At 39.6% G+C, this 25,423-nt stretch overlaps 4 protein-coding genes across 8 annotated transcripts in view; 1 reads left to right on the plus strand and 3 right to left on the minus strand.

The window, feature by feature from the left end:
* Nucleotides 1–21,116, minus strand: part of LOC127362650 (rhomboid-related protein 4) — a 424,067-nt gene extending 402,951 nt beyond the window's left edge. Inside the window, exon 1 of the mRNA XM_051398651.1 lies at nucleotides 21,107–21,116. The gene's annotated coding sequence lies outside the window, so the exon portion shown is untranslated. The remainder of the gene's footprint in view (nucleotides 1–21,106) is intronic.
* Nucleotides 111–6,883, minus strand: sertad3 (SERTA domain containing 3). 3 transcript variants are annotated; one of them, XM_051398644.1, is made up of 3 exons: nucleotides 5,061–6,883; nucleotides 4,156–4,233; nucleotides 111–3,252 (listed from the first exon to the last, which is right to left on the minus strand). In XM_051398644.1, the coding sequence occupies exon 3, from the start codon at nucleotides 3,243–3,245 to the stop codon at nucleotides 2,187–2,189; it is 1,059 nt and encodes a 352-aa protein (XP_051254604.1). In that variant the 5' UTR covers nucleotides 3,246–3,252; nucleotides 4,156–4,233; nucleotides 5,061–6,883; the 3' UTR covers nucleotides 111–2,186. The 3 variants fall into 3 exon arrangements, with proteins under 3 accessions (XP_051254604.1, XP_051254603.1, XP_051254602.1); XM_051398643.1 differs by lacking the exon at nucleotides 4,156–4,233; XM_051398642.1 differs by having other exon boundaries at nucleotides 4,156–6,883.
* Nucleotides 7,035–11,876, minus strand: blvrb (biliverdin reductase B). The gene is made up of 5 exons (XM_051398724.1): nucleotides 11,677–11,876; nucleotides 9,679–9,840; nucleotides 8,617–8,706; nucleotides 8,090–8,221; nucleotides 7,035–7,633 (listed from the first exon to the last, which is right to left on the minus strand). Exons 1-5 carry the CDS (start codon nucleotides 11,759–11,761, stop codon nucleotides 7,479–7,481), a joined length of 624 nt encoding a protein of 207 aa, XP_051254684.1. The 5' UTR covers nucleotides 11,762–11,876; the 3' UTR covers nucleotides 7,035–7,478.
* Nucleotides 15,635–25,423, plus strand: part of LOC127362597 (spectrin beta chain, non-erythrocytic 4-like) — a 79,249-nt gene continuing 69,460 nt past the window's right edge. For all 3 annotated transcript variants that reach the window (XM_051398503.1, XM_051398504.1, XM_051398505.1), the window contains exon 1: nucleotides 15,635–15,940. The gene's annotated coding sequence lies outside the window, so the exon portion shown is untranslated. The remainder of the gene's footprint in view (nucleotides 15,941–25,423) is intronic.

The following is a 25,423-nucleotide window of genomic DNA, read 5'->3' on the forward strand; positions in this document are numbered from 1 at the left end:
TTTCCCCCAATCATCTGTTCCCAAAACTGTCAAATACCTGCTGTAAAATGTACGCGTGATGCTTTTTGAATGAAAATTAAATCGTGTTTAACAAAGAAAACGCAGCATGATTTCATTTTCACATTTATTAAAAATGTCAGTATAAGTAAACAGACATTTGCCTTCTTTTAAAAACAAACAAAAGTCTAAATACATAGTATCTCAAATTCAAAACATAAGCATTAAAATATTTGTAGAGAAAATAAAAGTAAATAAAATAACTGCCGTGACGGTATATTAATACACCATTAGTGAATTGTTCATTCAAATATGTTAGGACATTAAATTACTCATCTTAACAAAATATGCCGTTTATAAATAGTTTGAGCTATTCAGAAAGGACCTTTGCATAGAAAGCAACTTCAATCCATAAACGAGACAAAAGTACAAAAACCTGACAAACAGGCGACACGTGCTTCCTGTAACGATCTCAGCGTTGGTTTCAAACGCCGGATCAACATCTACAGATGGTTAACTTACAGTTAAAACACCTTTTAAGTGTTCAACAACATGCATTAAACAGAACATTTAATAGGACACAACATTATGGGTTCAAAGGGAATCATTTGGCCAAATCTCACCTGTAATGTTACCACTGCTCACCGAATACTCACATGACTTAGAAATGCATGTTATTAACAAAAGTGCAATAATTCAGATGTAAACCAGACAAACCATGTGACCCCCACTAAAACAAGCAGAAATTGACCCAATGATGAGCAAACAGGGTCGAGGTCAGCGCCGTCCGGACTCCCGTCAGCCAATGTGGCTCAAAGCGCGGCGCTGAACTCCCACCAGGACCGATCAATAATATCACATCTGTACAACAGAAGCTGTTGCGTAGTGGTTGTGACTTCAGCTACAGTGGCTCAGCACTGCCACATTAAGCCCCAGAGGATGTTTCATATACAATCACAGTACGGTAAAAGGCTCTTTGAATAAAAGCTCTTAAAATGACATCGTTTCAGAACAACCACGTGTTACTCTGCTTCCTGAGCTGCAGCTGCACTCGGACTCTCAGGAGGAAACAGAAATGTAGTTTCACTCTTTTCAGCCTTAAGTAGGGACAGAGTTTAGAAGCCAGCTGGTTGCGAGGCAATAACTGAGTAATATTCACTGTTTACATTCAGGAAATGTATCGTACTGCACCTGCAACTGCTGCTTACTGAAATATAACTGATGATAAACTGAGGGATACAAAGAAGAATCACCCAGTTAAAGATAACATTCAAGAATTATACTTTACACTTGAAATTTTCATTTTTTTTTTGTAACTGAACACAATTCTGGTTCTTGAGGATTTCAAACCACCTGATATCATAAATATTCAAACGTTGTTTTGATGACTAAGAAGCACATTTTCACGGTGGTGCTCCTGCTGTTTAAAAACCCCAACCTGATCTCTTAGCACCTGATACCATGGCCCCGTTATAACTCACTGATAAATACGTGGTTAAAGGATTTTCTTCACAGAAGATTTTACCCATAATATTAGTGTTTTAGCCAAATCGCATTCTCTCTGAACTCGCATTAACATTTTACACCCAACGTTCGGTCCGCTGCACGAATCCACACCAGTACATCTCTCTTCTCCCACTCCACATAAACCGGGATGTTCAATGTGAACGCGGGATTACTTGAAGCTGTGATGCAAATTTGCTGAAGTAAATTTCTCTCAACAGCAACCTGACCCCCCCCCCTTATTTCCAAATTAGCTGAGTCATGCTGGAAAGTGAAGTAAAATGGTTTTTCAGCAGTTCATTATGTGATGAGTCACTGCTTAGTCATTAAGAAAGAAACTCAGCCTTATCTGGTTTACTTCCTACACAGTTTTCACTTCCATTTTTGCCGAAAACCTTTTACAAAAAACAAAATGCATCACAGCTACTACTCACACTACCCCACCTATGGACATCAACCATTTCTACATCTCTAAAGCATTTCTTACTACTTTCTAAAGCCCATAATACACAATTTCTTGAACAATATATAATAACAAAGAGACTATTGGATCTGTTTGACAGTCCAGCTCTTTGCTTTGAGAATTCAGTTTTTGTTCACTACATGAACAGTGTTCAGGTTACTTCCTGTTGAAATGGATTACAGTGTGATGATGATGATGATGATTGATGATGATGATGAGGCTATCAGGACTCCACCAGGATCTCCATCAGATGCTCCAGCTCAAGTCCTTCCCTCATATGATTCTGACTGGAGAAGGGCGGCGCAGAGAAAGAAGGTGAAGAGGAGGATGACGGGCTGAACGAGGAGAATGAAGGCAGGCACTTCAGATTCTGGTTGAAAGAGAGGGAGAAGGGATGCAAGGGGGAGGAGGAGGAGGAGGAGGAGGAGGAGAAAGGCGGTAGGTACCGTAAAAGGTCATCCCCAGCTGGGTACCCACCGCCACTGCCTCTGAGCCCGAGCACGCCCATGTCCCTCTCCAGCAGGGACGTGTCTATGTCCTGGAACAGATCCTCCACAGTGAGATCGGTGAGGTAGCTGGACCTCATCGCCTCCATGCTGCTCTCCCGCACTCTGCACTCATCCTGCGGCTCCCAGTTTCCCCCATAACCTCTGACCCCCTGTTTCACCCACGCCACGCCTCCCTCAGAGGGCCCCGACAGGTTCTCCAAGGACCTGAGAGGTGTCCGTTGAGCTGCCTGTGGGCTACCGTCAATAGTGGAGTCCAGTGCGGTGAGAATAGAGGAGATGGCGGCTGAAAGGGAGAAATCAGGATCCATGGACATCGATCCCCAGTCCTCATCTTCGTCTTTTACAGACTGAGGGACGTTTGAGTGGCAGCTTGCTGGAGACCTACTTGTAGCACAATTTGACAAGTAATTTAAAGAAAGGAGAGGGCAGCTGGCGAGAGCTGAGTGGCTGTTAGCAAACATCACAGAGGAGTGGTGTATTGCTGCAGCTGTGAAAAAACCCTCCTGGACTGCAGATGAAGAGCTACATGGTGGCTGCGACACCTCTCTGTCTTCAGGGGGCGCCATACATCCCTCCAGGCTGACCTGCCGCAGTGTGTTGGCTATCAGAACAGACCTCCGCAGGCTGGGTTCAGGTAGCTCCTGGCCACGCTGGTACTTGTTGAGGGAGACTGAGAACACGAACTGACGCTGGCTCTCCCAGAAAGGGCTGCCTCGGTCCGAAACCTCCACGTCCTCTGGTGGCAGTTTCCGCTTCTGCGCCTTCATGATCATCTTCAAACTGTGGAGGAAGGGTCAAACCGTAAACATATTGTAGAACAGTTCTTAGTGGTGTTTGTAGTAGAAGAATGAGGGGGTTTTTTTTGTTTTAAAAAACTACAGAAGAGTGGAATAAAATCAAAATACTGATGTGATAAAACACAAAAAGTTGATCAAATCTGTGGTAAAAGTTTGTCTTCTTCTAATCAGTAATGTTATCAACTTGTTGTGTTCAGTTTTATTGATTTTTGATTGTGTGGTTTTATTCCCGTTTTATTTATTTCTGATATTTCTATATTTTATTCACATTAAAATGTCTGAATATGATTGAGAATTAATAAATTGCTCTATGGTGTACTGGCATTATCACTATATCTGTGGCATAACATGGTCTTAAAATGACAATAATTAATTTATTGCAGTTATTTCTGGAACAATATATCATCCAACAAAAAGTAGTTAATGTGGCAGGTTTATGAGTAATAAAAATAAGAAAGTTACCACCATAGACTGAGACAGTGGATAATAAAGAGAAATTTAAAAGTAAACTACTCCTCTTAATACAAATATCTGAAATAAATAACGTTTTTTTTTAAAGACAAATTAAGACTTAAACTACTGGAATACTAACCACAGTTTATTAAATATGCACACATTTTGATTAAAGAAGTAATAATGTCAGGCTTTTATCAAGGTTTCCACACAGATCTCCAATAAGTTAAATAAAATGTGGGTTGGGGGTTGCAGCGTTTAGTCTCATCGTGGAGGAGGGAAACAGAAAACCTCTCAAAGGAAGCCATTAACTGCAACCTTTAACAACAACCTAAACCCACTTCAGTCAGCCTGAAATCCAGCAACGCAGTTAAACCACTAAACTAGATGTTAAACTTTAAAATACAGCTCGACAGTAAGAAGAAAACCAAACCTGTTGAATAACTCCCCGTCTCTCCTCTCGGTAACGTTAGTCGTTGCTGTTGGTTAGTAACTCGTTGTTCTGCCTCCTCTTCGACAAAAAAAAAAAACACACTAATTTAACATTTAACGGTTATTTAACTTCAGGAATCAGTCGGCGATTAAAAACTATATCTAAAACAACTCGTTCGGCTTCAAACTCTTAACGTTACAACCGACTGACTCGGATCTTCTCCCGCCCGTGATTTGAGTTTCTCGCCAAAACGCTTACGGTTGGAGGGGGGTTGGATGTACCGAAAGGCATCATGGGTAGTGTAGTTTAACGTGCGTTACGCGACAAACCCGCATTAAACGCCCTTTAAACTTATTTATATGACACATATTATATAGTTTATAATTATATAATATGCACACCTGTATTTATTAACTGATTCATTAACACCCAGACCGGATTGTCTAGATAGTCATTATGTAATCTGCATAGCACTAATTCCTAAATGGTTACATCACCGACAGAAGAGGCATTCCTATCTGCATATTGTCTTTGAATACAAACTACAATGTGTGTGTGTGTGTGTGTGTGTGTGTGTGTGTGTGTGTGTGTGTGTGTGTGTGTGTATGTGTAGCTGTATTTCCTGGCAGGTTTTTATCTGAGTTAATATTTAAATTACAGCTAGACTTCTGTAAGAAAATACCAAACTTCCAAATTAGGCTACTAAATCGATTAATGAATCAAAAACAGTCTGTGAGATTTAAATATGTACACATTTTACTGACAATATATAACCATAGAGCAACAATAAAAAATAAAAAAAACAGCATATACATGTCTACTGTAAAAATATTATTAACTCTTATTTAAAAAAAAGGTGCAAAGGTTGTAAATGAGCTTTATCTGAGGCGGAAACGGTCATTTACCTGAGCAACAGTCGTCAGGGAGGAAGACGGTGAAGTTCACACTGTAAACCACCAACATGTCAGTCAGGAGTTTACGCTTTCGATTTAAATTCCTTTTTTTCTGAGGAACAAGACAGTCAACTTTAAAAAACAGCTTTAGCTCCTCCTCAGCTCGTGTATTGGACAGCAGAGGACAACGCAGCGGGAGCAGGAAGTAAACACACTTCCTCTAGGCTCTTTCAGAATATAAACACTAATTATATTAGTGAGTCTGTTTTCAAGTTCTTTTATATAATATATCTCACATTGATTCTGTTTATTATCGTGATGCTGTTGATGCAGACTGTTTTGAATAGTATGGTTTTTACACAAAACAGCATAAGTGCTTAAAAATATATTTTTAAAAAAATCCAGAATCTATGACTATGGAGCTATTTTAATTAAAAAACGTTAAACTACAGGACACAAGATGTCTCCTACTTCACTGTAAAGTTTTGTCATAGTAGTACATTCTTTTAGTTAGTTAATTCTTTGGCTATATGTGTTATTCCTTTGCACCATTGCACTATTGTCTACTGTATACAAATGTTTGTTTATAGATATGTGTAACTGTACATTTAATTCTGTCTTTTTTGTTGAACTTGTTCTGTTTATTCATGCTGTCAGTCTGTGTTTGTACATTGAGAGCAAACGTAAAACCACAGTCAAATTCCTTGTACGTGCACACACACCTGGCCAACAAAAGTGATTCTGATTTCGAAGTTGCATATTTGACCACGACTGATTTCCAAACTATTTCTGATGTAAATTCTGCTGGTGTGTTAAACTCAGATTTCACAAATAAACTTCCCCCCTTCATCAGCAACTGTCTTCTAGTGTCAAACTCTGCACAATCATTCTGCACAATGAAGCTCAAACATTCAACTGAAGTTAAAGTAAGCAAAACCCATTTTTTTTAATGGAGGGAGACTTACTTTATGGTAGCAATGTCTAACAGAATGGTGCTAAACTTGGTATCTATCTCTAATAAAATAAACTGGTTTTATTCTGAAGGAGGAAATGACATGTTTCCGGCATTGTGCTGCCTGCCCTTGGTCTATTTGACACTTGATACAGATAGAAAGTTGCACAACAGCTACACATGCCACTCATCTGACTGACTTACTGCTTGTCCTTTTCAGAGGACAGAGACTCACATGAGGTGAATTGTAAGAGAGAGAGAGAGAGAGAGAGAGAGAGAGAGAGAGAGACTAGATGTTTCCAGTATTTTTATACCAAAAATGAGACCAAATATCCCGCTGACCCCTCCCAAAATTACCACAAAGACTCATATCTATCATATATATCTATATATGTATATATAATGCTGCTCTAACACAGTTAGATCATTGTACAGTATGTACTGTTACAGTGCAAACTCCATATATAGATTCACATCTAGAGACAGAAATAACTCCACGGTTACATGCCAGACTGTAACATTTTGAGAAATGCATTGAGGTGAGAAATATAGTCTACTGAACATAATGTAACCAATGAATATGTTTTATAATATATACGTGGTTTCTAAACCTGCATCCCATTAATATAATTAATGGAGCTTTTTTCATGTATGTCCTTTTTCCTTCACCCTTAATTTAGTCTAACTTTCATTACAAACTTTTTAAGTGAGTGCTGAATTTAAGTAAAAGGTGAGAATCTTTTTCACTGCTTTGGAGATTTGCAGAGGTATTGATTGGTAAGGTGCTTTACTCTGAAAAGCTTCCTGTCAGGATGCCAACTTTAGCTACTTTTACTTGTAGTTTAAGACACAAGATTAACTAAAGTTAACAGTAATGGTGCATAAATTTGAGTAGAATATCTGAGTTCACTATCCGTTTCCTAATGTAAATAACTGTATAGAATATTACAGTTATTATTATCATTGTTGTTTTGTCACTCCAGCAACAAGAAGCCTGCAACCGTTCATTCACATGACACTTTTCAGCACAAACATTTCTACAATAAGTCTTTTATTTCCCACAGCTATAAAAACAATCTACCGTAAACCAGAGCAGCGACAGCCAGAATCACAAGACAACAAACGAATCCTTCAATATGTAAAGACTGTTCATGTAAAAAGACAGAACTGATGTAAAGAGCTACAGCTAGAGCAGAAGTACAGGTTTGGCCCTTGTATTAACTGGTGGAAGCTAATGATAACATTTAAATTAGTATAAAAAACGGCAGCAGAAACAGCTCAGTTATGATTAAAAAAGGTGAACATAACACACTAGTAGTTTGAATCTAAATAGAAAGATAATTTTTTTATTTATTTCCAAGTCTCAACATTAACAAATACCCTCTCTTTAGTGTGTTTTTGGTGGAAATAAACGATGGCGACAGGAAGATTTAAACCCTTTCACTGTCCTGAAGGCGTCAGTGGCGTGTTGTTTAGCATTATTTATAATCTCCCCACACTCCGACAGCCTTGCCGTCCCACTCTGAGGTGGACAGACACTTGACGAAGAAGTGTCCCAGGTCGTGTTTGGAGATAGCTCTTCCTTTCAGCATGTTCTCCGCCGCCGTGTAGCGCTCTGTCAGAGGAAGGTCGTCTGGAGGGAGCGAGACAGCAAGAAATGTTAGTTAATGAACTACCAGTCAAAGATGTGGTAGAGAGACGGTAAAACAAATGAAACAGGAAATAGTAGAACATGAGATACTCTGCTGGATCAATACTGAGGATTCAAACGTTACAGTGTCTCAATTTGTGTGTTTTTTCTGATTAGACTGTCATATTTCTACATTTCTATTCATATATTGTAACATTTATCACTGAAATAAAGCAGTCTGCAAATATGTGTGAGGTTTTTTATAGTTTTTTAAGAGCTGTAAATTATCTCTGATGTCCACAATCTGATGTTTTCCTTTAAATGTTTAATTATTTGCTTTGGATCAAATTCACACAAAATAATGTCTAGAGCTGCACTTTTATGCCAGAAATATTCTTTGAAAGTATTCTCTTCCACTTTTGTTTGGAATAAAGCTCTTTGTTTCTACTTCCCACTGACCACCAATGTGAGGAGGCATGACGGCCACGTAGTCCAGCCCCGATGTTTTGAGTATTGTGTACATCCTGTCGTGGTCCTCTGTCACAGGAATCATGCGGGGCGGGACTTTGGAGCGATCCCACAGCAGGAAGGCTAGGAGGGATACGGATAAAGATGAAGAAAATAGAATATGCATGCAGCGATTGCAGTAATTAATAGGATGAGTGGAGAAGGATGCAATTAAGGCATTATTAAATCTCATGTGAAGAGGAAATGAGTGGAGATGAAAGAGAAGCGGAGAAAGAAGTTTATTTCCATTTATCTCCTTTGCACAGATGTTTGTCACATAAATTAAATCTTTATTTGCTTTCTTTAATTTCTAGTTTTAAATTGGCTTTTGTTATCACTCAGAAAGAAAGGGCAATTAACATACATACAAATGTATATATCTGAGATTCACTGCTCATCTGAAGCCAACAGAGGCTTAAACAAGAATGAAAAGACTTTTTATTTCACCACCTCATCTACTCATCATCATACAAAGGTACCTGACATGCAGCCGACCACTTTGCGGATCCCACGAGCCTTCATGCCGTCAACGATGTTCTTGGTGCCTTCAGACATGAGGGTGGTGGCGCCTGATGAGCACAGGTCAGATCACAGATCAGATCACAGACTCATACCAAGGTGGAAAGTAATTAAATACTTTAAAACTGTAGTCAAGTAGAGTTTCGAGACACTGGCACTTTACCCAACTACAGTATTTCCAGTGGCTGACCCTAAACATTTGCCTCCCTGTATTTCAGAGAGCTGCTCTATCACAGAGTAAAGTGAAAACACAAGATTAAAACCCATTAACTGTGTTCATTTTTAATAAACAGAGTATTTAGATGAGAAGACCAACATTAAAAAACTTCATTAAAAGCATCAATAATTAATAACTGAAAGGAAGTGTTCTGTTACTGAAGGGAAATGTGACCTATCATAGTGTTGAATAAAGTCCTGTTATTTTAACTTTTGTGAATCTTGTATCCATGTTATCTGCATGTTGCTTTGTGTATAAGCTGATGTATCTGCACTTAATAAGTCAGTCATTTATTGAAACATGGAAATGTTGGACTGTACGCACATTTTCTTTAGCATAAAGTCATATCCACCTTTTCACGTTGTCACAATGAAGTCACATAAAGTTATATGCTGTACAATCTTATGGCGACCTCTAGTGAATGTTTTACATTATTGCACCATAAAAACCCCACAGTCATTTTGTATAAAAGGTTTAGTTATGTAAGGAAACATGAACATTAACAATCAGTGCAAAGAAATACTGTAAATTGATCAGTCAGTGTAAACATGTGAGAAGCCCAAAGCAACAACAGTAAGAGAAATGCTGCAACTGTGGGACAGTAAATTCAAAACCACAGACAACAATCCCAAAGGCATCAGGGAAGGGGAAATTAAGCATTAAAAAATGTAGAAATTTGATTAAGGCAATTCCATCATGTATGTGTATGTAAGAAAGATAGAAAAATGTAAGAAATATAAGTTTTCTTTGCCTAGGAAAGACATGCACTTTGTCTTCTTCTCTTATAATATCTGTGGGGCCTTACTGAGACTGTTCCTGGTGCCGAGGATGATGATGACAGCATCCTGGCCTTCCAGTGCCCTCTTCACATCCTCTTTTTTAAGCACGTCTCCCACCTCCACTCTGGATGCTTTGTGGTCGGCGGGCAGCCTGGCAGGGTCCCGCACCAGCACCGTCACATTGTATCCTGATGGAGGAAACACGGAAACGAAACCAACGGATCAACAGAGACGCAGCAGAAACAGGCAACAAATGCTATCAGCATAATGTACTTAAAGTATCAAAAACAGAAAAATAGTCCCTGTTAGTGTCTGACTATTAGATATGATGTTTTTGGATTAATATTACAGCTGTGTTAATGTGCATGTTGCATTTTACCACTGTAGACGTTTAAGTTTGAGCTCATTTTAACCACTTTATATCCTGTTGGGTAGTTTAATCTACAGATAGGCTTCATATTCTATAAGATCACCATAAAAAGTCAATTATTTATGACCCTGTTTGGAGCTTTGAGACAATGCATTCAGCTAATGCAATTTTAACATGAAAGAACACTTTATTATTTAGTTTGTTAGAAAAAGTCAAATTCAAAAAAGCCAAATTTGGAGATACATGCTTTTCACTGGACAGGAAGGGTATGAAAAAATGTAATCTGAAATGTAACAAGTAACAAAAGCTGTCAGACAAATGTAGTGGAGTAAAATGTAGAATATGTGCCTCTGAGATGTAGTGGAGTAGAAGAATAAAGTTGCATAAAACGGAAATTCTCAAGTAAAATATCTCTAATGTGTCCTACAGTACAGTCCTTTAGTAAATGTACTGTAGTTAAACTGGTACCTGCTGCACGCGCTGTAAACTGCAACAACAGGAGGACATGATTCAAACTCCTTCAAGTCTTTTCCAGAAGCTCCTGCGGTAACTTCTCCATCTACATGAAGCTGATCCCACCCTTCGTGTACAGGCCAGATAGTGAACATCTTCCACTATCAGATCTCTGTGTCGCAGCCTGCTGTGACTCAGCAAAATACTGAACTGTAACATCTAACATGACTCAACTGTTTTCTGTCCCGTGGTGAAGAGGGAGAACGGAAATATTGCTTCATAAAATTGATCATATGACATAAAGTGTTTATGTAAGTGATTTGTGAGTGGATGTGTCTCTCGGTAGGGTTTTTGGGGGGAAATAGAAACTAATAATGGAGCAAATTAGCCTCAGTTCAATGTGAATGTATAAATAAAGAATACAACAGTTGATACTGAAATTTCCATTAGATTAAGAACAAAGATTTACCTCTGAAATGTGTTTAAATCAGATTACATTTGCTACAAAATTTCAAAAGCTTAAATTATATTAGGTCTGCTGTATTAAAAAAATATATTATCTGTTTATTATTTTTTAGTTTTGACCAAATATCTTTATATGGATTTATAGTAATAGGCCTATAATGTTTTAGGGAAGACTACCAGTGTTTAAAAAATACACTTAAACAAACAGAAACTTCATAGTAATGTGAATGCTATCACTAAACACGAGTTTAAACTGGCTCATTTTACAGTAAGCAAAATCCCATCTAGTCTCATATCACTCATTATTGATATTATAGCCTATTGATTTATTTCCCAGCAATAAATCCGTCCATCCCCAACCTTCTGGTGTAAAGCTATTATCAACCAATACTGCACACTCAGCTAAACAACTTATCGATCGATTATTGGCCCTTCAGATGACAGGGGACTCCCATGAGCTCACGTTGACCCCCCTCTGGGTCCCTGTAGGTGGGCAGATAATTGATCTGATGCAGTTATAGACCGTTATAGACTGGAGGGGAAACTTTCACCAGAACAGAAACTACACAAACTACTCCCTTTCTCTCTGCTGCAAACTCCAAACCCCCAACACCACCACTGGAAGGTTATTATAGGAACCCACAGGGGCCCATCAAGGCTCCCTGTTCGACCGGTACAATGCATGAATAGGATATCGATCCCATGGACTGTGTGCTGCTGTCGGGTCTGCGCTCACCTGCAGCCACCGCCAGCGGCAGGGTCACCAGCCCGGTCATCCCCGTGGCTCCAAATATCGCGACGTTTCTGATGGAGTCCGACATGATTCTTAACAAGCGAGGTCCTCGACACAGCAACAACTCGGCGGCCAAACTGTGTCCGCTGCAAAGGATACTTTCGCTTAAGAAGTCACATTTGACATGTATAGAGGAACGCCTCTTTTCTTCGTCGACAGGAAGGAAGTGCAGCGCTTCCGCAGCTCAGACTCCTCCCTCCCTCCCCCCTCCTGCATGGGGGAGTTAAAGGAGACCTGCTGCTGTCTCTGCTGCACTGCCACCACAGTGCAGAGGGCATCTGTCTGCTTCTGATCGTCCACCACTGTGCTGTGTGAAAGTGTGTGACTCAGAAGAAGCTCTTAGTGAAGAGTTGGACATTTGTTTTAATTAGATAATGAGGAAATTGGTTTCTCACCCGAAACTCAGGAGACAACTACAAACCAAAGCTGGAAGAACTGTTTGAGGTTATTGTATTACCCAAAAAATAAAATCATAAACTAGATTTTATACTCAACACTGGAGAGAATCACTCAAACATTTACAACAGAAAATACATTAAGATAGTAAGAGTAAAAACGAAAAAGGTAAATAATGTTTTTAAAAAAAAAAAACACTTCCAGCAGCTCGGAGCATAAAAACTAAAAGCTGCCTCACCAAAGGGTTTTTGTTCTGCACTGTGGGGCCACACCAGCACATACTCTGTGAGAATGTGTGACATATATATTGGTGGAAGCCCATTAAGTGCTTTAAAAACAAGTAAAATAATGTGGACACCTAATCACCAGATCACACACATCTTTTGGTCTTGGACTGATGTCGAAGCTGCCATTAAGACTATATTAGGATGTGATATTGAGTTCACATCGCTCTCTCTATACTTAGGAAACACACCAATTACAAGACGCTGGCTTCTCAGAGAGCCTCCCACCCTGAACCAATGGACAGATACTGTAAACAACAAACACAGCAGGGAACATATGACATTCAATTTAAGATTAGAGAAAGAAACGGGAGGGTTATTGGTCTGGATGGAACACAAACCTCTCTACCAAAGGGTATGACAGCTGAAGCTACAGTAATATAAACCTTAAAGCAAATGTCACTGATTCTGATACCCAACAACTGCTGAGTATAGCATCCAATGTAACTGAGACACCTCATTTATTGTGTTATAACAGAAAAACAAATATAAGATTCCTGCTTCACATTAAAAGTGTAATTTAGGTCTTTATCTGAGGTGTCCAAGCTTAGTTTGAATTATAAAGAATTTAATACGTTCGCTCAGTTCCTGAAAAGAAACCTTGCTATAAGCAAACTTTAAAACTGGTCAGGTATTCGTCCTGGTCTCAATATATGGCTGCTAAATGTTAAAGGGTATGAGATGATTCAGGGGCAGAACAGCGAACGGACAAAAGGTCAAAACTATTCTTCGATAGACTCACGATGTGCTCGTAATGTGGCGAGTACACAGAGGAGGCTCACCTGCTTTTGTGCTTCCCTTCTTTTTTAATACATCTCCTCAGGGCTTCTAAAGCAGACTCTCTTTGAGAGACCTCAAGTGCACTTAGCTTCCCCACTCCCTTTTTCTTTATTGAAAACATTGCCTTTGTACTGAGACAGGGTCACAAACTGTCAGATTTTTACCACAACATTATCGTTTTTCAAAATAAAGACTATTTATCTCATTAAATCCTACTGTGTTCCTGGAAGTTAGGATTTATAAAACAGTGCTGCTTCCCATCTCATATTAGCTGATTGATACTGAAGCATATAAACAACAATAAATTTGCAGAATTAATTGATTTTAGAACAGAAGTTTAAAAAATGTGAATCAAAACCTTTAATAACTGTAGAAAGAAAACATTATTTTTTTAGCAGTGAATTGTATTTTCCTGATCATAAGAGGTCTTAAAGACAAAGAATGTCTTTGTTTAGGCCTATTTATGATTAAATGAAGTAAATCCAATGTACTACTGAATGTAATGGTTTAATTATGTTACATTTAATTAACTTACTTCAGCTCAGTATCAGCATTTAGTGTCCTGACCTCGAGTTGCCTGAAAGAAGTTTCTTGGCTTCCGCAGTTTTATGGTGGTTTATTTAAATGTGACTACATCCAGGTCAACAAAATAAATAAATAACGGCCTCACTAACACCATTTAGAGCTTATATTTTTATTTTAAAGACCCATCATTTCCTAGGAAGTGACTTTGACTCATGACCTCAGTATGTATTTAAAACAGCTGAGGCAGCTATAGGGAATATAACATACAGCAACCACACCTGTGACCCAGCTGAAATGATACCATCAGCTTGGTTTATGTGATTAGCTGCTTAATTAAACACAAAATGTTTAATTATTCATAATTTATAGTTATTTGGTTGGAAATTCAGAGTCAGTCGGAGCCCCGCCCACTAATTCTTGGTGTAATCAGATTACACTTACATAAAAATGTAGTAATACAATTTTAAAACACCATTCTGGTCTCCAGTGAAACCATAGCTACTCTTCCAGCTGCTCGTCCCCCCAGAGGACATTATCATGGCCTCTAGTGGAAAGAAAAGGCTTTCACTGGGTGGAAATTTCACCATTATTTCATCTTTAAAGCCTTCCAGCTGTGAAAATGGTCTATAGGCTGCTGCCTGAATGTCTTTCTTTAAAAACACACTGAGCTGAGGAAACATTATTAATGTAAAAAGTATTTTCTAAGGTTTCATTGTTCTGTTGTCTGTAGAATTCATCTTAAAGGTCCAGTGTGAAACATTCAGGAGGATCTGTTGTCAGAAATGGAATATAGTATTTATAGGTATGTTTTCATTAGTGTTTAATCACCTGAATATAGCAACTGTTGTGTTTTTGTTACTTTAGAATGAGCAGTTTTTATCTACAGACGCCGCAGGTCGCCTTCCATGGAGTCCACTATGTTTCTACAGTAGCCCAGAAGGGACAAACCAAACACTGGCTGCAGATTGGGCCTCTTAAGAGTTTCGCACCCACCGTAGTTTCTCCTACACACGTCACAGCCCGTTCTCATTCCCAGGTCATCAAACACAGACGTGAGCTGACGTTTATTAGTTGCAATCAGCAACTTCACCACTAGATGGCACTAAATCCGCCACACTGGTCCTTTAAAAAATAAAGTAATCAAGTTACGTTACTTTAATATCGTGATACTTGGATTACTGACTACATCTTTTAACAGGTTATTAGTAATTGTATCGGATTACATTTTTAAAGTTACCCTCCAACCCTGTTAATGACTCATATTAAGTAGTTAGTTGGTTGGTCATTGTTACACTTTTACAACCATGATGAAGGTAAATTATACTGAACTTCAGCCAGGACACCTAAAACCTCAGTTCTAGGCTAATGCCAACTAGCTGCATGGTCTCACATTGTAAAGTGAAAGTGATTACAAACCCAAACACAGTGTCATATTTAATTTTTTTTGATAACTGATAATAAATGATGATAAAGGATTGGCTTTTTTGAACATTTGGAACAATTTGACATTTTGAACGTTTGATTTTTTGCTGTGAAATGACTGTAAAACAGTCTCATGTGGCTTCTTGTCATTAACAGTCTCTTAATATTTTATTCAATGTTAATTTAATATCCTTTAATGGTTAGAAACAATTGTTGCCAAAGCCTTAATAATTTGAAAACAACACAATTCTAAAAAAAGAAAAGATAAATACATTAAGAATACATTTCATAACAATGCTAATCATTAAATAAAATACAATAAGTATCCTCTCTCTCTCTCTCTCTCTCTCTCTCTCTCTCTCTCTCCCCTCCTCGCCGCACCAATGCTGATATTTCTCTCCAGCATCACCAGCGGAGAGGAAGAGGAGGAGGAGGAGGAGGAAGGAGAGGTTGTGTCAGGTGGAAACGGGGACCTCTATGGATATCATCATCACCCTCCACCGGCTCGCATCCTCAGCACCGACAGCATCTCCCTGCCGGCGGTCACCGCTGCAGGCACGCAGCGCCCTTTAGATGCGCCAAGGCGTCGTATTTCCACGGTAGAGAGTCTCCGCTTCTCTCGTTACCCTCACAAACCGCTTCCTCCTGAAATAAGGACTAACCGAGGGAAGACCCTGCTGGAATAAACGCGGAGCCTCAGTCTCCTCCATTGATAAACCGCTCTCCTCATCGATTCAGCCCAACGACGTCTTGGTATAAGAGGACAAACCCGACCCACAGAACTGACACTGAGGCTGAAGGTAAGGCTGATAGAAGGACGACAGGATGATTCCTTTCTCCACGGGATGTCGTTTTATTCTGTCCTCCCCTGTGTGAGAGCCGGTAGCCGAGGTGCACGGTGTTTTTTCCTTTTTTTTTGCAGGGACGCCGGCCTGCATTTGGGTGCAGGGTACCGCAGTGATCCGGCGGGGGGACGCGCTGTTTCATGTCTTTTTCCACCTACATGTGTTAGACGATGCACGCCTGGGAAAGTGTTTAAGATGCCTGCCAGAGCGGGCTTGTCTGATTTGAAAGGATAAATGGATTAAGAAGCAGAATAGAGGCCTAGTGTATGGGCTGCATGATATGTTGTTGCATGTTGTACCGGATCACTTTAGGCTTCTTTAGCATGTTTTAACTTTACATTGCAGATGTTCACGCTGGATTCTGTGGCCCTTGTTGGCAAACTGCCTCAAAGCAAATAGCAACAGAACTTCCCAGGCGACAAATGTGTCCTGTAACACTATACATCCCTGCAGGAAGTTACCCTGTCTCTGCTCCCACTATGTGACCTCACATTACTTTGGCATTTCTGCCCCTTGTGGTGTCAGTTATTCCTGAATCCTGGGGGGGTTGTATAGAAGGTGAATTCATTCACATTATTCTCATGCTTTATTGAGACAAGGCCAACAGCAGCCTAGCTTGCTGTAGCATGAGAGAGCCAGATGCACTGTAGCCTGTCAGGTCTTAATGTGGTGTGTTTGATCACAGCTGCAGTGAAAAGTGACTACAACCTCGGTTTGGCATTGATACTACCGCTGTGTATTTGTATATGTATATATATATATATATATATATATATATATACATATATATAGAGAGAGCTGCTGTAGGGAGCATATGCAGAGGTGTGCAGGCAGGTGTAGGTTAGCTTTGGTTTGTTGGTGCAAGGTGTGTGTGTGTGTGTGTGTGTGTGTGTGTGTGTGTGTGTGTGTGGATGTTGGAGGAGGGTGAACAGGAAAGAAAAGACAGGCGTGTGTGTGGTATTAACCTAAACTCTTAATGGCAGTGTCACTAAGCAAAGGCAGTAGTAATTAAGTCAATTTATCAACTGATAATAGCAAACAGCAAACAATACTGCCAGTATATATGTAGTGACTGTGGTAGACTATGCTATACAGACTGGTATTTGTTTACCTTATTGTACTTTCTGTAAGTTAAATCCCTGTAGTGTCACGTATCAACTTCTGTAATACGCCTGCAGGTTAGTGTGTTATGCTCTGCAGTTTACAATATTATATTATATATTTATTACCTTTTATGGTATTACGTCTTCTCTGCTATAATAAATATTTATATGATACAAAAAGAAATTGTTGTTATATTTAAGATTTTGTTCACAGCATTAAGTGTTTTTAAAATACCTTCATATTATTACAGCATCATATGTTACTGTATCTGGTACTAATTCTAGAGTTTAGTAATTATAGTAACTTTTATAGTGTAAATAGTATTATAGTATATACTGTACATACTGTATATACACATACCCATATATATACTTGTGTATATACACACATAGTCACTAATAACAGTTAGTATATTATAAAAATACAATAATATAGTAAAGTGATTACTAGTATATCTCACTTTACAACGTATTAGCATGCTCTATTACAGGATATGGTTCTTTTTGACAGCTTTCTTGTTGTCATCCCTGTCCTGTCTGGATGATACACAGCCTCTCTGGGACACTGAAGCGCTCTGCTGCTGCTCCGTTGCTTATCAGACCACAAGGTGACTGTTTTGATTAAGACTTGTGGTCTTGCCGACTCAGAACTGGGCGTCGGCTGCTGCTCTTGCTTGCAGATGTTGTTTCACTCCGCTGAGGTGAACTGAGTGGAAGTGACTCAGTGCAGTGTGTAAAGTGCGTACTGCGTGACGTCACAGTGAAGGATCGAGTGAGAGTGTGAAAGAGAGAGAGAGAGACAGAGAGCTTTCACCCCCGTAAGAACAATCTAGGTTTCAGATATTTTTGGAAAGTGAGATCATGCTGGATAAAGTTGAGGATAAGTCCATCAGGTTAGGTTTGGGTCAGAATGACGGGTAAACTTACGGCTAGTTCAGCCTGAATTTAAATGTCTGAAACTGTGTGTTATTTATATACATTCAGTCATACAATGTACATTTTCATCTGTGTGGCTAAGCGGTAGTGGCTACATCTAAATTAGTACTTTTTTTTTGGCTGCTTTGTTGACAGCTCAGCAAGAAATGGCACAAGAGGAACAAACTTCACCACAGCTCCGATAAAAGAAAGCAAAGCAAGAAAGATCTCGTAAGAACAGGAACATAGAAGCGCAGCAAAACTTTAAACAACAGAGTACTCCATCATACTAGGTGGGGTTTCACAAGCAGATCCCTATCACTGCATACAGCATAGAAACACCCACCCTTAATAAGTACTGTCCTCATCTCTTCACTATAACCCCTAATAAGGACTAATAAGTATACAGAAGAATTGGTTTTAGGGACATTGGTTACTTCTATACACTAGGGTTGTAAGACAATATTGAAAAATATCTTATTGTGGTATCCATTCTTATGTATGCCATGTTGCTAACTGTGCTGATGGACGTTATAGTATTGCAGTATATTGAACCGTAACCCCTGTATCGTGATGTGTATCGTACCACCAGATTCTTGTCAGATTCTTCTTCTCTTGCTGTATAGTACAATATGTGAATTGGTAACTTGAATGTAATGGAGAATAATGCAGTTTCGTTAACAGACCAAATTGAATTGAATTCATACCTGATCAATACATAAATCAATAGAAATACCAGAAGCCAAGCATGCTCCTTGTCAGAAGGCAGATTATATATCAGCTACATATCAGAGGTCATCATAAATGTCCCCTCCGACGTTTTGATCTGTGTGTGACGATATCGATGAGGACTGCTGTGTGTGTGTGTGTGTGTGTGTGTGTGTGTGTGTGTGTGTGTGTGTGTGTGTGTGTGTGTGTGTGTGTGTGTGTGTGTAGATAAAAAAGGGGGGAAGTACACTGAGGGTCTGGTCCCCATTAAGCCTTAGAGAAACAGAGACACAGAGCTGCTGCCACTGACTGATTAACACTGGCAGCTGTCTCTCTCTTTCCGTCTCTCTCTTTCTTCATCTTTCTGGTGATATGCCCTCCTGTCTCTCTTGCTCCTTCGATTTCTTTCTTTTTCCCTAATTCTCTCTATTTCACCTCTTCTTCCATGTCAGCTCTGTAACATCTCTCTTCTACAAAGGCACCCTCTATTTTTACTCTCTCTTTCTCTCTCTCTCTCTCTCTCTCTCTCTTGACTGCCTCTCACTCATTCTCTGTCTGTCTGTCTCTGAATCTAACCTCTAAATCAAAAGAGATGGACAGTCGGACGTCGGTGATCTACATTAGGCTATTCTTGGATCATTAGTGCTGCACACATCCTACATGTTGGTAAGATGGTGACTTTCCTGTTGGCGCTGGGTTCCAGTTAGAGGTTAGATGTTTGTAGATGAAACATGGACACATGATAATAATGTAATATTCACCATAAATAAGTGTTGGCAGCAATGCCACATCTGCTTTTAAATCACTGTGTTGGTGTGACGTGAGAAAACTAATTGATAAGAAATCTTTCCCAAGATTTCTATTTGGATAAAGGATGTTCTTATTATGAAAGAGCCTTTCTGTTATCATATTTAAACAATATCACACCTTCTATCAGATCTGTGAAGGTCACGGGATTATATTGATAATGAATTTAAAACACTGAGCTTGTTTGAGACAAGTTTTGCTCACTTCTTTGGCTAATTATGAAGCCTGCTACATAACTGTCGTCGTTATATGAAAGTAAGAATCAAAAGAGTCATGTTTTGTTCTGATATTGATCCCAGCAACAACCAGTGTTTTTTTGCAGTCCGAATGAATGCCATACACAAGCTGTTTGAGTCTCAGGTTCATATTGTAAAACACACTGATAGTTCTTAGGACACAGATATGATCTCTGGACCTTTTTGAGAGGCAGGAAGTACGGCCCATTAACCAAAACTGGAACCAGGTTACGTCAAAAGGGTTCTTGGAAAAGTTCTCGCAGCTGAAAGGGCCTGATGAGTGGTTCCGAGAGCGGAACTGGGCCCACGTGGCTGGGGTTACAGACAGTTTGTTATTAGTTTGTTCACTCTCAGATTTAAAAAACAGTGACCCACAAATGTTCTGGAGCTACCTCATATTTTCTCCTCAACTACTCAAATCTCAGTAATTGCTAAAACCTGAGATGGGCATATGGTTTAAAGTTTTGGCAGGTTTTTCTTCTAGTGTGCATCTATTTGGAATGACGTGATTGGACATCTGAGAATAAACTGATATAAACTAAACAGAAATTCATCCAAAAATGCCAATGATGTACATTTGCATCCTGTTTCGTAGTCACACAGTTTATATGCTAACAACCAGGACCAACGGTCTTTGACACTAGTGTTGGCGACTGACAGCTTCACTGCAGCATTTGGGGGTTAAGTGCTTGTTTCAAGGGCGCCTGATGTTTGGCATCCCATGTATTGAAAAGATTAGAGTATTGTCACTCTTCGGTAGTATGGAGGCATCATGCCAGATGCTAATAGCCAAAACAGAAGTTGTGCAGGTCAGACGGAGAGGACTGGAGGTCAGGACAGAGGGATGAGAGGGAATAGAGGGAGAGGACATTTAAAAAAGTGTGAAGGATAATAAAAGGAGAGAGCAGGGAGGCGGGGTGGTGGCTGACGCTTTCATTACACCATTGGTGTAACGGTGATTTATTGTGGTTACCAACGGCGACAGCATAGCTGGGGAGAGGGGGCAATAATAACACTGAGTGGTTTAGAGGAGAAAGCAGAACGACAGTCCTGCACTCACACACACACACACACACACACACACACACACACACACACATATACAATAGTGCTGACACTATAGGTTATTGATTGAATAAGAAAGATTAATCAGCGATAATTTTGATAATTCATTATTTAAGTCATTTATAAAGAAAGAATGTCAGAAATTGTCTGGTTCCTGCCTCTCAAATGTGAGGATTTGTAGCTTCTCTCTTTTTTATATTGTTGTAAATTGAATATTTTTTGGTTTGAACTGTTGGTTGAACAAAACAGACGATTTAATGACGTCACCTTGGCCTCTGGGAAATTGTAATAGTTTTTTTTTTTTACTGTTTTCTGATAGAGTGAACAATGAATCAGTTCACAAGTGACAATAATGAGTTGCAGCACTAATATACACCTGTAAAATCTTGCTGTGTGATGCAAGTTTATGTTTTAAACATTGCTGTAAAAGTTTTAATAATACCACACTTATCAGAATACACAGTAATGTAAAAGAAAGGCTGAGCTGCAGTCTCACAGTTTACAACTGTGTCTCTGAGACAGACAGGTAAAAGTCTGGCCGGCGAAACTTCAAAGTGAAGAGAACAACAGCTGAGAGCGCAGTGACCGAGCTGAAGTACACTCACGCAAACACACTCAAACCACCTGGGGGAAAAAAACAAAGATGGCCACTCTGAATATAGAACACTTCTTTTTAGACGCTGTCCTATAAACCATGGTGAGGTTAGGGTTCGGGTCCAGCAGGAGAAAAACAGAGTTGCCTCAGATGATCTAGATTGTGTCCTAAAAGTGAGCGATGAGACGACATCTGTGGTGCAAAGTGCTCATTATTGCCGGCCTGTCTTTACTGGGGTTGTACTGTAAATCACACAGTGTGGGCGGGGAGGTGACGACTTTTTCCTTGGATCTTCTGTTAATGGAGCTTGACGATCTGCTCTAAACATTAACCGTCCTGCTCATCATCTGTTTTAGAGCTGCAACAAACAAATATTGATTAATCTGCTGATTAATCAATGATTATTAGTTGCAATGATTTTCCCAGGTGACTTATTTGAATTGCTTGTTTTGTACGATTTTAGCAAATCCTAACATTTGGTACCAGAGACTGTTTTTTGCTGATTATCTGATCTGATAAAAGACTGATTAATGCTGCTGATTGTTAATTGATTAATCAACTTATCTACTCAGTTATAGCTGTTTATTCCTAACAAAAATATCTCTTAATCTGCACTTAATAAAGAACCAGACAGTGAGTGTTTACAATGTACATTTCACCGTTATTATTTGAATTATTATCATATTCTGTTTAGGTGTAAATGGTGGTGTTTTATTGATAGCGTGTGTGTGTGTGTGTGTGTGTGTGTGTGTGTGTGTGTGTGTGTGTGTGTGTGTGTGTGTGTGTGTGTGTGTGTGTGTGTTTCCACTGTAGCTACTGTGGTTTACCCATGTCTGTGGGATGTTCATGAGATCACACACACACACACACAGACATCATTCCTGCTCTTTCCTCCAGCTCCATAGAGAGTTCAGAGAGGTTGCTGCTGTTGAAACGTTTGATCCTTCAGTGTTGGAACAGTAGACTCTGAATCCTGGACTGACTGAAACATATGGACTCTGTAACCCCGTTGCAGTCCGCTGGTGCTGTGCTGTTGGTCCTCCTACTTCGGACCCAGGTTTAGTGTTTGACAACTATTGTTTTAGCACTAAAATGATCTGTATTTGTTGCCTTTAAATGCCTCAAAGATAAGATTGTCTTAGAGATTACATAATACCAATACAGCAACATTTATAGGTCTCAGCAGATTTAACGAAGAATATTCACAGATCAAATTCACTAAAGACATCTTTCTTTGAGTATATTTAATTTACGAGCAGTATAAATGGAAAATGGAAGCATTCAGCGGCTGATTTACTCCCATCACTTGCATTTCAGTGCAGCTTTGTGGTTTTAGGTGTCGATTACCGATCAACTTCCCATAATGGCTGATGTGAGAGCAGCAGCATTACTCAGCACTTTATTTCTGACACTGTAGTCAAGACAGAGAATACTGTTTGCTGATGTTTCCAGTCTTTGTTGCAACCTTTATGGGATCATTTTACAGTTTTTTTTTTTTATAAACAACAGTCTTAGAATGAATCCCCAGTATAGTTAATGCTTGCAGTTGATTGGCCCTTAACATACTATTGGTGTTAAGGTAAAATGTTGTACTTGGATAAAATAAGGGTCCATACTGAGTCTCTGCACATTCAAAGCTGTTGTTTTTGTTTTTTTAGGTTGCAGGTGCTGTTTGCTTTCTGTAGCTCTGATACTTGGACAACATATTATGTACATACGTACAGTATTTTATCATATATACATATTCTGGAGGGTGAGGGTACACTGCTCCGCATAGACTTCAAAATCCTCCTGTTTACGTTCAAGAACATCCAAAACCTTTCCCCTCCTTATCTGTCCGAACTCCTCCACATCCCCACCCCTTCCCGTTCCCTCAGATCTGCCTCCTCGGTCCACCTCTCTGTCCCTCCCGCCCGCCTCATCACCATGGGGAGCAGGGCTTTCAGCCGCTCTGCCCCCCGACTCTAGAACTCACTCCCACCGGACATCAGGAACCTGTACTCTCTCACACTCTTCAAATCAAGACAAAAAACTCACCTATTCAGAACTGCATACCCCACTTAACTATCCACATTGTCTTTTCTTGTCTGTTTCTTATTTCTTACTGTTTTTTTATTTTTATGTATTGTACGGTGTTCCTCGAGTGCCCAGAGAGGCGCCTTTAAATAAAATGTATTATTATTATTACTGCTAGATGCCACTAAATCCTGCACGCTGACTGATCTCTGGTCCGGTCTTTATTCAACCCCAGTATTTATTAGATATAAGTGGAAATGCAGGAGCACTTCTTTACATACGTTCAGTGTACTCGTCACAAGGAATACTCTTGGAGCTTGATCCATACTCGAGACTAAATGTCAGGATATCTCAGCTTCGGCTCCTTTGACCAGTCCCCCCAATATTACGGTAATGTAATACAGAAATTGCTGCAATATGTCCTGAATATTGTTGCTGCTTTCGTGAGACAGAAGCTCCCAATGAAAATACTGAATAGTGAGTTCTTTGTTGATATTCTGATGTTGAAACCAGTAGGTTTTGCATTCATACGGCTCTGAATGAAGATAAAATCATTCTCAGGTCAATGTGTGGTCATTTTTCTTTTGTTTTTATCTCCACCGTCTGAGATTTCCCGCAGGCTGTGATCAGTCTCTGGAGGCTAAGCATGAAGCATCTCACTGCTGCTGTTACTTATAGAGCAGAAAATGGATAGCTAGGAGTGTGTGTGAGTATGTGTGTGTGTGTGTGTGTGTGTGTGATTGTCAGACATAGTGTCGACTCTCTTGCCTGAGGCTGGCTGATTCCTCAACAGCTGAGTCTGATTATTAGAATAAAACACACACACACACACACACACACACACACACACACACACACACACACACACACACACACACACACACACACACACACAGACACACACATCAGAGCAGTCCTGCGAGCTGTGAGTCTGATTGATTGAAAGACACCAGGTGGTCGAGGTTAGGCGAGGATCACGGCAAGGAGAACAGAGGACGTACACTCACACACACACACACGTAGTATTTTGACATGATAGAGGGGCAGTTTGACTGATGTAGACTTGCTGTTATATGCTGGTATAGCTATTGTTTCTCTCCTGTAATCCAATGATGGGTTTTGATACGTCTCTTATAATGTCTTACAATTATATTACACATATTATATTTTCTATTCTTACACTGTTGGCCTCTTCTGTGAGTCTGTGAGACCTCATAGCAATACACTTGCTGTTTGTCACTAGAAAGCTACATTTTCATATATTTAAGGAACAGTGTGGTTAAAAATATTACTTGTTTTATTTTCCATGTACTCCCACCTCTTTGTGACAGCAGTGTGTCTCTTACGTTTCATAGTTTGTAGATATCACGCAGTCAACCTTGATCTTGGCTCTAACAATCTGAAGGGAAATGCTTGTGAAGCGTTTACCACACAGGGGATATGGGTGAAAAATGTACAGGGATTTATAGAGGTAAAACATGGGTTTAGCTCATTTGCAACATTTGATATCACACCATAAACTGACACTCATCTGAGACCAAATCATCTTGTTATCAATACAGCTGTAAGTGAGATTGATAGCAGACAGTTTTTCAGTGTTTTTAAAGGGAAAATGTTTTTTCTTGAGCTGCCAGTTTGCACCAACATTCAAAAATCATAGAGGAAGCAATCTGACACAAAAGAAGATACCAGTTCAACTCAGAGTGTGTGTGTGTGTGTGTGTGTGTGTGTGTGTGTGTGTGTGTGTGTGTGTGTCGTGTGTGTGCATATACATGAATGAAATGATTTAAAAAGGCACAACCAGTCCCATCATTTACAGTTCATGGTGCCTACAATCCATTGCAAGCCAGTAAATAGAATGAGTAGGATTTATTGGTTGTGGTTTGCAAACATTGAAAGCTGGCTCCTCCTCCCTCGGCTCAACGACACCACCTTGGATGCGTGCTTACGATGTGGATCACGATGTTATTTTCTCTCCTGGATTATGGGTGTT

This window comes from Dicentrarchus labrax, unplaced genomic scaffold (genome assembly GCF_905237075.1).
Source record: "Dicentrarchus labrax unplaced genomic scaffold, dlabrax2021, whole genome shotgun sequence".
Taxonomy (NCBI): domain Eukaryota; kingdom Metazoa; phylum Chordata; class Actinopteri; family Moronidae; genus Dicentrarchus; species Dicentrarchus labrax.

Excerpts from the sequence above, each read along its gene's own strand:
- sertad3 (XM_051398643.1), bottom strand. The coding sequence starts at position 3,245 with ATGATCATGAAGGCGCAGAAGCGGAAACTGCCACCAGAGGACGTGGAG.
- blvrb (XM_051398724.1), bottom strand. The coding sequence starts at position 11,761 with ATGTCGGACTCCATCAGAAACGTCGCGATATTTGGAGCCACGGGGATG. Across the intron at positions 8,707-9,678 it reads CGGCACCAGGAACAGTCTCA|GCGCCACCACCCTCATGTCT; the intron begins GTAAGGCCCCAC and ends TGTGCTCATCAG. Across the intron at positions 8,222-8,616 it reads AGTGGTCGGCTGCATGTCAG|CCTTCCTGCTGTGGGATCGC; the intron begins GTACCTTTGTAT and ends TATCCCTCCTAG.